At 38.6% G+C, this 13,457-nt stretch overlaps 1 protein-coding gene across 1 annotated transcript in view; it reads right to left on the bottom strand.

The window, feature by feature from the left end:
- LOC140239863 (uncharacterized) overlaps nt 1–13,457 on the bottom strand; it is a 78,837-nt gene that overhangs the window by 59,983 nt on the left and 5,397 nt on the right. Inside the window, exons 2-4 of the mRNA XM_072319682.1 lie at nt 10,197–10,508; nt 3,340–3,675; nt 987–1,124 (exon numbers count right to left, since the gene is read on the bottom strand). Of these exons, the coding sequence (XP_072175783.1) occupies nt 987–1,124; nt 3,340–3,675; nt 10,197–10,508 (786 nt within the window). The remainder of the gene's footprint in view (nt 1–986; nt 1,125–3,339; nt 3,676–10,196; nt 10,509–13,457) is intronic.

Below are 13,457 nucleotides of genomic sequence, written 5' to 3'. Positions count from 1 at the left end.
AACATGTAATTTATGTTGATTACATAATCAAGGATCTATTGAAAACAGCCATAGCAACAAAGGGGATAGCCGTGCTGTGAATAAGAAAAAAAGGGGGCTTAAATGATTTTACAGAAATTTTTCAGAAATAAATGTTAAAGATAGTACAATCAACCCACAGGAGAGCCACATTCAAACCTGTCCATTGATAATCAATGGTGTTATTTAATAAAATTGTAAAAGGTCGTATGCATTAGATTTATTCTATTCTAAACGAAAAGCTATATGCTTGTAGGTAGCAATTCTTTCAAATGAGTTTCAAGGGAAAAAAAAACAAAAAACGTTACCACTGTGTGAATTAAGCCTTAGGGCACTTTGTGTGAAGCGAAATCCTTGCATACCGTAATTGAGATGAGGGTATAATCATGACAACTGATCAATGATCTCTCACAGATTCGCCTGTTGTTTTTCCTTCCAAGATCTAAATCCTGACACACACACACACACACACACACACACACACACACAAAGTCTCTCCCGCTCACAAAGACCACGGCATAACTACGGAAAGAATTACGGAGGCAAATTGCTCATTTATTTAGAAATACATGTATGATAAATAACCATTTCTTTCATGTAGCATCTTGCACCATCCAATTTTCTCTGTCGTTTTAGCTCTGCAGTAACTCGGGCAGAAGGAAGAGCAAGAGCAAAAACCAGCAAAACTTTGTACTAATTCAATGCATTATTAATTCTTTGAACAGACGATAGTGTAGATATGGAGAAAAACCATAAGTTAGGTCAATTTGTAGGCCTTCATAATCTTTTATTCTACTTCATAGTGCATCTTTAATTTAAATTCAAAATGAGGAATTCATCTTATCATCAATTCGTCAGTAATTTTTAATGTCGATTAAGTACTAAAGCATAAAAGGGATATCAAGAAGAGCAAAAAATCCTAAGTGAGTAGGCCTAGGCAGCATTACAGACAAGATACAATACATTACCATCAGGCAGGAGTTCTGGTCTGTACGTCTGCAAAAGTTTTCCAATACCGAAAAACAGTACTGTTATCAGAACCACGAAGAACACCGTCAGTCCGATTCCGAGTGCGATTTTGGTCAGTCCTGGTACGTCTTTTTGGTCTATCGCAAGACAGTAAAAAGAACTAATTATGACCATGAAAACTCTTCAGTGACCGCAATATCTAACGGCCGTGTCACACCTTTCCGGGCAAGCCTTGCGTGCGACTTGCAAAGAACAATTTTACTAGCCGGAGGTCCCCGTGGATGAGCCGCACATGACAGTGCCTAGCACGTATCTCACCCGTAATTACCCGGAGTTTCGCACGTAATTCCCCTTTACCCGCAGCCAAGTTTTGGCCCTGTCACATCTTTCCGGGCAAGGTACGCGGGCTAGATGCGTGTGGGGATTTTCGAGCACGCCGGACAATTTTTGCAGGCGGTAAAGGATGTGGGCGAGTTTCTTGCCTGCTGGACCCGGGCTACTTACGTTCTTCTTACGTCCTACCGCTTGACCTGCGTGTGTAGGCACATGGGCAGCGAATGAGGGCTGACAACTCGGCGAAGGGATTCCTCTGAAGGAATTTGATATCGCAATTGTCCTACAGAAAGTCATGCAGATAATACGCGCTTCCGGCCCAAAAGTATAGATCCACGGGTAACTTGCGTACTTCAAGCGGGTCAACTGCCTGTGACTTGCGGTAGCTACGGACCTCCAACTGGTGTTCTGCGTGGACCTCGGCGGGTAATCCCCGCGACTTATCCGGAAAGTTTGGGTCATACTCAAAACTGGGCTGCGGGTAAATCGGACTTGCGTGCGCACCTCCGTGCAACTGCGGGCGAGATACGCATGTACTGCAGGTGCGAGCCAACTGCTGGGAGGTCCGGGTAGCAAAGAAACAACAAACAAACAAACAAAAAAACAAAATCCCCGCAAATCTACCCGCAATGCTTTCCAAGACACGGTGTGACAAGGCATTGACCATGCTCAAAACTCGTTCCTGGTGAGTCGCGGGGGTACAGATAGAACGCCAGTAGGAGACCCTTAGCGGCAGCACCTCGCAGGCAACTCATACGAGGGTACTTCGCAGCTGTAACGCAGGTACTTTAAAGCCCCCATATGTCACTTGTAACTGAAAACGGATTGGTTTCTAAGCCCCAGCGCAGGTCACATGGAATACACGCATGTAGCAGGTAAGTAGCACGCATCTTGCAGGTAAGAAGCAAGAATGGAACTCACCAACATCCTTGTCCGCCCGCAGAAAACTCTCCTGCGTGCTGGAAAATCCCTACTCGCAACAAAAACGCGTAGCTTACCCGGAAAGGTGTGACAAGGCCTTGATATAGATATTGTTTGTTTGTTTGTTTTTATTTTTGCATTCAATCATAATTACACAATTTGAATACAAACTTCAAAAAGTACAAAGATGAAGAATAACAAGTGCAGTGAAATAATTCGATAACAGTACATAAATAGATACACATAGGTGATTGCATTGAGCAATGTAGATACGCATAGAAAAGCACAAAGAAAAGCACGGCACACGCAGGACTGTTTCACGAGCGAACATAAATAAAGGGGAAGGTCGGTTTAGAAAGGATAGAACTTTAAAGCAAAGCAACACCTGTCACATATTTACAGTCGTAACAGTCGTAGGCTTAGTTACTTCGTTTCCCTCGACCTTGGTTCTTTCAAAAGATCATTTGAAAAAAAAAAAACTATCAGTGCATTGTTATACATGAAATTAAGATGTCGTACAAAAAATTACCTAACATGACATTTTCCGACATGTTAACACTTATCTAACTAGCACTATGACGACTCAACCAGGGAAGATAGATACACACAACTCACATGCCTCACTTCATCATTTTGACACAGTGAAATAGCCAATAGTTACTTCATTTTGAGTAGTCATTAGTCATTACGATATAAGTTGTCAAAACAAATGATGATTTGCTGCATGATACATCTCCTTAAAGAATAATGCAACTAAATGAAGAGCTTGCTTCAAAAGGCGCTAAATCCTTTGCTTCAATGGATTTAGCGCCATTTGGAAGCAAGCTCTTCATAAAATAAATTGTACCCAGATGCACCATCGCTAATTCGGTTTTTAAAAAATAAAGAAAGAAAGTTGCCGTATTTTTTTCTTCTCATTTATAGGGATATTCTATTCTAATTGCCCTTTTTTTCAGGATACATAAATAACAGTTTACATAATACTGCTTAGATTAGTGAATGGAAGAAAACATCAAATTATGATATAATTCAAGTATGATGTCGGTGTAGGGGAGCATAAATATAATACGCGGATAAATGTGGTTCCTTGTGACTTACCATTTACAGATAAAACGGTAATAAACTTGGACGTAGCTCTCTCCACCGAAACACCTGAAGCCGTACATGTGATGTTTTGGTCCGTGTCTTGAGTGGCTGTAACAGCAATTGTCTCGAGTCTTTCGAAAGTACCATCTGGCAAAGTGTACTGGATGGATCTCACGGAAGGTAGTGTTCGACCCGATGTGCTCCACACGAGCGATACATTTGGTTTGAAACCTGAGAGCCTACAGTCAAGATGAAAAGTTTGGGCTTCCCTCGACGCTTGGATGGTGCAAGGATTCGAACCGTGAACCTTTCTGACACACTGCTCGATGACATGCTCTGTAGCCATAGCTGCCAGAAGTGAAAGTGATCATTCTTGTGACTGCATAACGTTCATGATCATGGTAATGAAAACCATATATATATATATATATATATATATATATATATATGAAGAGTTTCATTGCAAATTGAGCTAAGCGCTATTTTTAAACATTTTAAAGTATGTTCATCGCCAGATACAGTAAAATAAAACATTTCCGATGGTACCTCACTTGTAATATCACAAGAATTATTACAGAAGATACCATTAAAAATATCTCATTATTTTCGCTTTTTCACTTAACAAAAATGGAGTTAGCTCGTTTGAGATAAACTCTTCATATAGTTATACACATTTTCATATCGTCATGTCGAAATCTCGATTTTTTTTTTTTTTTTTTTGTAGTTTGAGTAGACTTGAGCACTTATACTGTTATGATGGCAATAATTTTTGGACAATGATTATTACCTCGTCTAAACAAAATGTCGTATCAACCGTGCTCATTGAAACGGGAGGCCGCGCCCCGTGAAACTAAATGTACATGTATATAATTTGTTTTATACGTAAACACACATGATCACAACGACTAAAATACATGATTTTGAAATTATTTTGTAGCACTTTTGAAAAGGTGAAAAAAGTTACAATGACATTTAATACCTGGTGAAATGGACGATGGTTACTCTGATGATATCTGCAGCAATAATAAGTAAAACGCTATAAAAAAAGTAATACCCCCTCCAATTAAAGAGGAAATAACTTCTTGATGGTATTTTATTTACGCCAACTTTTTTTTTCTTGAATAGACGATGATAAAATTGACGTGTCAACTTGCATACAGTAATTGAAAATTGTATTTAAATCAAATTAAGAAAGCGGGTACACAACATTCTTTAATTTTGAGGGGTTGGTAGGTTGGTATTCATCTCCGTAAAAATAAAAAAAGAAAACCTAACAAACACTCATGATGAATACGGTTAGATAGCCTCACTCAACGAATAGTCATCATGACACCGCTGTTTTACAGGAGGGCACAGTTTACATTGTAAGTAGAGGTGGGCTATAGAGGGTCAATTTTAGGTCACATTTTCAGAACATGCTCATCACACCTTAGTTTGATGACTTTGTGCCTACTGACAACATTTCTGAAAAAAAGAACGTAAAAAATGCGAAATCCAGGGTGCCCCGGCCGAAATCGTAAAAACCCAAGATGGCCGCCGTTTCCGCTTAGAAAAAAAAAAGACATTTTTGACCATAACTCAGTCATTTTTTCATCTTTTAACCTGGTTTTGGTGTCTATCCCTATGTTTTGGGGGTCAAAGAAATGGAATATAATGATAGTCTTGTTGTAAAACCTAATCTTCTACATTATACTGGCCTTTTTCCCATATTTAAGGTTAAATTTTCTTTATCCCTTACCCCTACCCCATCCGCCATTTTTTGCACTTTTCTCCTGAATTTTCTTGAAGTCACGTTAATAACCACACTCTCCATAACAAATTCTAACCACTGAGAGCATTTTCTACCAACTATACAAGAAATATACGAATAACTTACATGCATGTATGTGTCATGCCGATACCGGTATATGTGGCTGGTGCATTCAGGATGCATGGTAACTGTGGACCCAGTGCTGATACTGTATTAATTTTCTCATACCAACTAACATTTTGGTCATCAGATATGTAGTCAGAGTGTACAGTTCTATTGTAGGAGCACAAACTTAATTGTAAAATGACTTGAACAAGCCTTCTATGATATGCCAATTGTCCAGCACACAGGTAATGTTTCGACTTGATGATGTATCCCATGAGCCAATAACATTACATGGAAGAATCTGCATTGGCAGTACTGTCTGTACATCAGCTCGCTTTGGCCATCGCCAGTACTGATGCTGACCTGTCCCTTTCATTCTTTCCATGTGCTCGACTTCATATGTCTCATGCTGTTGGTCTCGACACATACCAAGGTACCAGTTCCGTTCACCGTTGTAATCCCATATCACAATGCAGAACTCATTGATGCCCACTTCATTGTCTATAGTTTCTTCATGGTTGGGACGGGCAGTTGCTTGAGTCATCTTCACTGCATGGGCAGATCAGGGGCAGGGAGATTATTAGACTCTCCTCCAGTCAATGGAAGAGTCAAGTTCACTTTCATTTCTGTTTCAGAGATTTGGTTGACCTTGTACAAGTGTGGGCGCACCAAGTAATCTCGATGGCATATGTGTCTGCGATATGACAGCTCTGCATGCAAAATAGCCTTGAGCTTGGTGGGATCTTGGGTATCCAGGCATTCCTGAAGCTCATCTACATTTGTTAATGGGCCTCCCCATGTTTTACATTTCTGTAACAGCCTATGAACATACTGTGCTGCTTGTTGTGCATGGGCCACATTTCGCTGAAGCTTTTCCTGGGAAAGGATGTTTTGTTCTTTCACCCATCTCTGCTCGTTCTCATCCAAGACTTTTGCAATATTACGGGTCACTTTTTCCACAGTTACCACACCTGCCGTGTTCAGGGTCATATCATCTCGAATACCCTTGGCAGTGAAGTTCCTATTGGAAGCAGCAGCAGACCGCTTTGCTAGTTTGTCAAACTTTGACAGATCCCGCTCGCACTGCAAATTGTTTGTTGGTAGATTGGTAAGATCTTCTGGCGTGAGTTTGTGGAGTTCAGTCGCTCTAGGTTCTCCCATACCTGTTTCTGCTGTTTTTGAAATCCATACTCGCGTTCTCTCTGAGTGGCTAAATCTTTGGCAGCCTGTTGACACATTTGCTGCAGAAGATAAACGCCTACAGGTGTCTCGGGTTTTTCCACTTGGAAAGAGTACGGTACCTTGTATGAAGACAGAGTGTCCATCTTGTTATTCTGCAGATCATCATGAAGACGTGGGAGCATGGTCACTAGATCATTCTGAGAGCTGACTTCTGTCATGTTAAGGAAAGGGAGGGTTATGCAGTATGTGAACCAGGCCAATGCCTTCAATGCTATCATGATGAAGTCACATTCGAGGTACAGATGGCAGGCTTGAACAAGCAGGTTGTTGGATTTGGCATTCTGCAATGTTGCCTCATACTCTGGGACATGGTAGAGAATGGCAGCCGCAGTGTATCCCGTCTGAGCAAATCGACGTTCTTTGAAGAGGCTGTGCTTCTTTGTTTTGCCTGCAGATGCAACTGCACACTCAAAGGTCTCCCACATGGACGACTTGTGTCCGTCATTACTTACTAGTTTTGTCAGTGCCTGTAATGCTGCCATGACCACATGACCACATGAGGAAGGATTTCAGGGTTGGCACGTGGGCAATTAACTTTTCACGAAGCCCCAACGTGAGTTCATGCTGAACAAGGATAGAGATGTTGCCAGCATCAAATACCTCACAGGTGTGGCTCACACACAGCAAGTGTAATGGGATGTGCTGACTGTTAAGAGATGCTGCTATTTGAGATTCAATGTGAAGGTTTTTGGCAACTGAGTCAGTCATAAATGCAAAAACCTTCTTCCACAGATCCCCTTGTGAGGCTTGGTTGCATGTAGCCATAGGGAGAGACGCTTGATAACTTCAACCATCAACCTTGTTATGTTTTCTCGATTTTCAAGAGCCAGAGAGAGAGGTCGCATTCTGAAGAGCTTCCCACTTGCTAGTCGAACAATTATGGATGTCCACTCTCCAGAAATTCTTCGTCGTGTTGTAGTATCATAGTGTATAGTCACTTTGTCTTCATCAGATGCATCAAGAATAGCCAGTGCAGCATTACGTTCTTGCTGTATTGCTTGCATGTGTTTCTCACGTGCAACGACACGGGCTGAAGGCAAAACATGCCGGTAAGTTGCGGCATACTCTGCAGCTTTCCTAGGACGCTTTGGAGACTTGCTATCATCTGGTCCTGTAGTTTGAAGATCAAAAACACAAAATACCAGTACACCATTTATGTACTGGTAAAGAAACATTTCTTTTTTCTTTCTTTTTTTCAATTTCCATACACATTGTACATAACATTTTCTCTTACTGTTTATCATTATTTAATATTGTGCAATACTCTAATCTGTGTGAATACTATTCTGAATGTGTGGGTTGATGCAGTATCTTGATTGGTCAATTTACAAATTGTATTTTTACCTTGTAAACTGGATGCAATTCAGCCAACAGGCCACAATGTTTTACTCACCTGGTTCATTTTGTAGAACTTCATCTGCAGACAAGAAATATTTCTGGCCAAAAAACACTTCACTGGTCACTTGAAATGATCGACGTGCCTGTTCTACACTTATTGAAGCTTGGCTGCTTGCTGATGCCAGAGCACACTTGATTCTGGGGTCAAAGTTGCGTATTCCAGTACGAATTGGAACAGCCGAGTTGACATCAAGATCAGTCTGAGAGGATTCATCCACTTTTGGCACAGTTTGTCGAATAGACCCTGCCCGTGTAAATGAAGTATTTAAGTCAGTTGGCAAAGATTCGTGATCGTCCTGATAATCGGCATCCATCACAGCAGCAGGCAGTCTTGCACCATCATCAATGAAAGCCATTTCTGCTTCTTCGGTCTGACGAAGCTCCAGTGCTTCATTTTGTTCCTGTTCAGCAGCAGCATCATGCTCAAGATCGATCTGATCACTCAGTGCCATTTTTCTAGCACCAGATTTCTGATCGTAATAGAAGGCACGTTCATCAGGATCAAACTTGTCAGGATCAGAAGTTGGCTTCAAAATGTCAAATAACCCCGACACTTCAGCTGTCCATCGAAGGTGATGAATTCGTCTTTCCTTTCTTGCCTTTTTGAGAACTCTGCTCGAGTATGCTTGTACTGCATTATACAGCCTTTTCTTGATCGGGTTGAGGGTTAGTACATGTTCTACAGAAAATGCCTTCTGCCACTGGAATTGGAGGGCTTCAGCAAACTTGTGAATGGCATGCTTCTGTTTTGTAGAATCACGTTTTGAAGCATAGTTGGTTATAGTAATTAAAGAACACACTCACTTGTGGTAGGTAGCATGTCCATGAAGACAAATATTAATTTGTCAGTAGTTTCAGAAGCCATGTCATCCCAGTTATAAGCTACTTGTATAACTGTAGAGGCATATTGTGTCAGTTTTTATGGAGAGAGAGTTTTAATTTGCTGATCCCACTCTTGGAAAGCAAATAAAGAAAACAACTGTAATAAGTAGCATTAGTAGAGCCAGCAAAAGGCATACCTCACCTCAGCCTCAGTCAGAGAGAGTGAGATGATGACTTTACCATATGATGCTATGTGAGGGAGATACAGTGTATTACATAACAAGTCATAGAACTGGTTGAATAATCACCCAAATGGTATCAAATTCATCATCAAACCTGAGGCCTCTATTGCTTTTCTGTGGTAAGGAAAGCACAAGTGAGAAGTGAGGAGCAAGTGATGTTTATAATATGAGAAGAGCGGTTATATCCATACATGCAGTTATGAAGAAAGTGGTGATGGGACTACTTGTACGTACCTACAAAATGGAAGATAAAATTGGGGAATGTGGACATGAGACGATGAGAAGCAGAACAAAGATAGAAAAAAAGGCTTAAACCGTCAATTGTGATGCTCGCATGATCTGCACAAGTCAGTATTTTAAGAATTCACATTTTTGGGAAAAAAGGTAAAAATTTGATAAAATATTCTCATAACAGGAATTCCAACACCTGTGTACTTAAATGAATACCATAAATGGATTCAGTGACCCCCAAAACATAGGGTTAGACACCAAAACCAGGCTAAAAGATGAAAAAATGACTGAGTTATGGCCAAAAATGTCTTTTAAAGCCGAAACGGCGGCCATCTTGGATTTTTTACGATTTCGGCCGGGGCACCCTGGATTTCGCATTTTTTTTTTCCGTTTTTTTTTTTCAAAAAAGGTGTCAGTAGGTACAAAGTCATCAAACTAAGGTGTGATGAGCATGTTCTGAAAATGTCACCTTCTATAGCCCACCTCTACATACACGGAGAAAAAAAGAAAAAGAAGCAAATAAACAAACAAACTGACAATAGATTTTCACACACACACACACACACACAAGTCAAACTATAGACTGTCCACATTACTCCTGCAAATTATTTTCTCTCTTTTTTTTTTTGGGGGGGGGGGGTTATCTGTCACATTTCCTATATTCTTCCATGAGTCCGTCCCTTATAAGCATTAACAGTGGATGCCTTTTTGGCGATCAGAGGAAGTGAATCAAAATCCCTACTGCCCGTATAATATGACACCATTTTCTTGCAGTAACTACTCCTTGGTCTTTTGATGCTTGATTTTTAATCAGCTCGCAGTGATTTAATTTTCTGTAAAGCTGAAATATCTCAAATAAGCTGGTGCCATTTTGGATCACAGTGTGAATGCTTACCTTGTTTACCTTTTCGTCGCCATGACTATCATTGTGTGTGAGTGTGTGTGTGTGTGAGAGAGAGAGAGAGAGCAATTATCATAGTTCAATTGTTGAATCTCATTCTAGTCTATTTTCCAGATTTCCCTAGTTATCATAACTCTTATGAAAATGTAGAATCATGGTGTAATTATGCTAAACATACAATTTACTGTAAGAAGGGTTGAATTTGAGTAATCCTCGAAAGACTCCAGGACAACTTGGCAACGGTAGTGACCCTCATCCGCCACTTCCAACTCTGTGATAACCAGACTGAAGTTTGTGATGATGTTGAACCGTTCCTCAATGATCCTAAAGTCCCCGTTGTAGAATATAGCCTTGTATGTTAACTGGTCAGGATCCGATCTGTTCTCCTTTATCCAGTACACGGCGAAGGGTTCCTGCTGTAAGTTGCACGGTAGTTGAATATCTCCCCCTTTCCATCCTTCAGCGGAAGGGGCGGTGCCAACCACAGACGCTGAATACGTGAGGAGGGCATGTCAGTGCAAAATCAAACTAGCTATTATAGTAAGGTTTTTTTTTTCATATAAGAACTTTCATGGCATTCTAGCATGAACCAGCAGCTGTAAGCAACAAATTGATCAGATAGGCCTAATATTTCTAAATTTCTGGCTCATGGTTCAAAAGGAGACTTACCTTGTCTATGTTTTATATTATTATTTTTTCTTTTTTGGCGCCAATGCTTGCTATCATAATCCTATCGAGTACTGCTGTCATTTTGCTACAAATCCTCTATTCACAGAAGATGCAGTGGTATCGTTCGATGTGATTTATTGCTACTTTTCTGAACGAAGATGCGCAATTGGCTAGTTTCTTGTTATAAGAAAAGCAGTTTCAGACTTAATAACAATTGCATGAAAAGCAACATATAGCATAAACAAACAACATTACAAATGACAAGACAATATAAATGCATTAGTATTGTACATTCACGAGAAATTTGATCTGCTTGAGGAGAGCTTATATCCTTGGACACTTGACGGAAAGCGGTAATCATCTACAATGTAATATACCTCATGGATATTCAAAGATTATGAATACGGCGTCGGTACCATCAACGAAAATAAGCTTAGTTATTAAAGCACTAATAATGATCAAAAATAATTTCCATTGCTAAGATTAAAGGAAAGGTTCAAATTCATATAACTATCGGGATTGAGTGAATGCAGCAATGTTATACACAATGAACGGAAGTTTGAGAAAAATTGGACAATCCGTTCAACAAGTATGATTTCTTAACGTTTCTGTGCCGTCACTACTGGACTTGAAGACTACACTTTATGGTGTCACATGCCTAGATCGTTGTAACGAAAATAGAGCGAGAATTTCAGAAAATTCCATGTTTGGAAAAAAAAAGTACATATCCCTCGACTTAACACTGACTACTTCAGGGTAATATCATTCCTCCTATATTTTCTGAAAGAGGCAAGTGAAGTGTTATTTCGTTATGCGAAAAGAGGTGAAAATATGTTTCATTCTCTCCATATTTTCTTTATATTGATCTATACACATGACTTCACAAGCTGTAGTAATCTTATCATCAAGCGCTGGTTGCACTGAAACTACAAAACTGCATAACTTTCAAACCGATTGTCTTTACTGTTTAGATTTATATAAACGACAATGTCAATACTTGCCATGAATCTAAGTTTATTCCATATGCAGATGACACCTCACTTCTTGCCTCTCGTAACGATGTCACTATTTTGATTTGAATTTTCAAACAAAAATCTTGATCTCAAGTATATGATTGGTTTAAGTGCAATATACTCAATTTGAATATAAGTAAAAACGCAATGTGAATTTCTTAAACGCAGAGGTGTAAAAATAATACTGATGATATGATTTTGAACATTTTTTATACATGTTTGAAATTTTATGAATCTGTAAATTATTTAGGTGCTGTATTAATAGTAAGTTGAGTTTATTGTGTTTGTCTAAAAATTCCTTGTTTTATTGGAATTTTAGATATGATTTGACAAGTTACGTTTTGTCGCTCTTTATAATGCATATATTTTGTATTTTATCTTACTGCAATTCTATCTGGGGAAATAGGTATTCTTGCCAAACTCAAAGACCTTTTATACTACAAAAGAAAGCAATTCGAATTTGTACAATGTCAGATTATAAAGCATCAACATCTAAACTTTTAAATCATTACACACTCTAAAAATGCAAGATTTGAATTAATTGCAAATAATATAATCTTTTATGCAACGTTTTCATGCTAAAGCTCTTTCACCTTATTGAAGAAATATGTTTTCTGAGAACTCTGATATACATAATTATTATACAAGATCGTCAAATCATTTTCATCGATGGCGTTTTTCAACCGACAAATTTAAATATCCGTTGCGTCATACTGGTCCTGTTTTATGGAATAATTTAGAACAGAGCATATTTTTATATACAGATTAATAATATTTTCGAAAGACAGTACAAGAAAATATCGATTAGTATATATATATATATATATATATATATATATACATACATATATATATATATATATATATATATATACATATATATATATTACTATTAAGGGGTATATTGGTCTGTTTTCTATTTTGTATCGTGGTGTTTTGCTTACCAGACTCACAAATTACCAAGCTTCAGTGTGTTCAGAATACATGTGCGAGACTTGTGTCCAGTTCGTCAAAATTTTCACATATTACACCCATTTTGATGAAGTTACATTGGTTGCTAGTAAGGCAGAGAATTGTATTTAAGATTTTGCTACTAATTTATAGATTACTGCATGGTCAGGCGCCTGGTAATTAATCAGAATTAATATCAATGAAATCATATTCATATTCTCTTGATTTACGAAGTACACAGGATAAGTTGCTTCTAAAGCAACCTCACTTGAAAACAAAAGTAACTTTGGGGGATTGTGCCATCAGTTGTGATGCTTAATTACCTGAGAAAATGAGGAAGGCCCCGTCACTTGCTGTCTTCAAATCTTTGTTGAAGACTTACCTTTTTTCAGAAGCCTTTGATTAACTTGTTATTTATTTTTTGTGTGTCTAATAAGTAGCAATGTCAGGATCTCTGTTACATCACAGCGCAGTAGAGTATATTTACATAGTAGCTGCGCTATAATTTGTCTAATTATTATTATTATTATTATTATTATTATTATTATCATTAAATGTTTTTTGGTTACTATTAACTTGATTTCTTTAAGTACTTTTGAAATGATCATAACGCGGGGTATGTGCAACATAACAAGCCTATTCTGGCTTTCTACGCGCATACCATTTTCCTACCAACCAAACACACAATGATAATGAGTTTTTGTTTTTTACGTACCTGTGATATCTGTTTTGCCAATGTGTTTTTAATCTTTTGTCTTTATCATAATCTAACCTTATTTTGTTTATTTTTAGATTATTTTTAAACT

Source organism: Diadema setosum, chromosome 16 (genome assembly GCF_964275005.1).
Source record: "Diadema setosum chromosome 16, eeDiaSeto1, whole genome shotgun sequence".
In the NCBI taxonomy this organism is placed as follows: domain Eukaryota; kingdom Metazoa; phylum Echinodermata; class Echinoidea; order Diadematoida; family Diadematidae; genus Diadema; species Diadema setosum.
The sequence above is the reverse complement of the archived record's forward strand: the minus strand, read 5'-3'. Positions and strand labels throughout refer to the sequence as shown.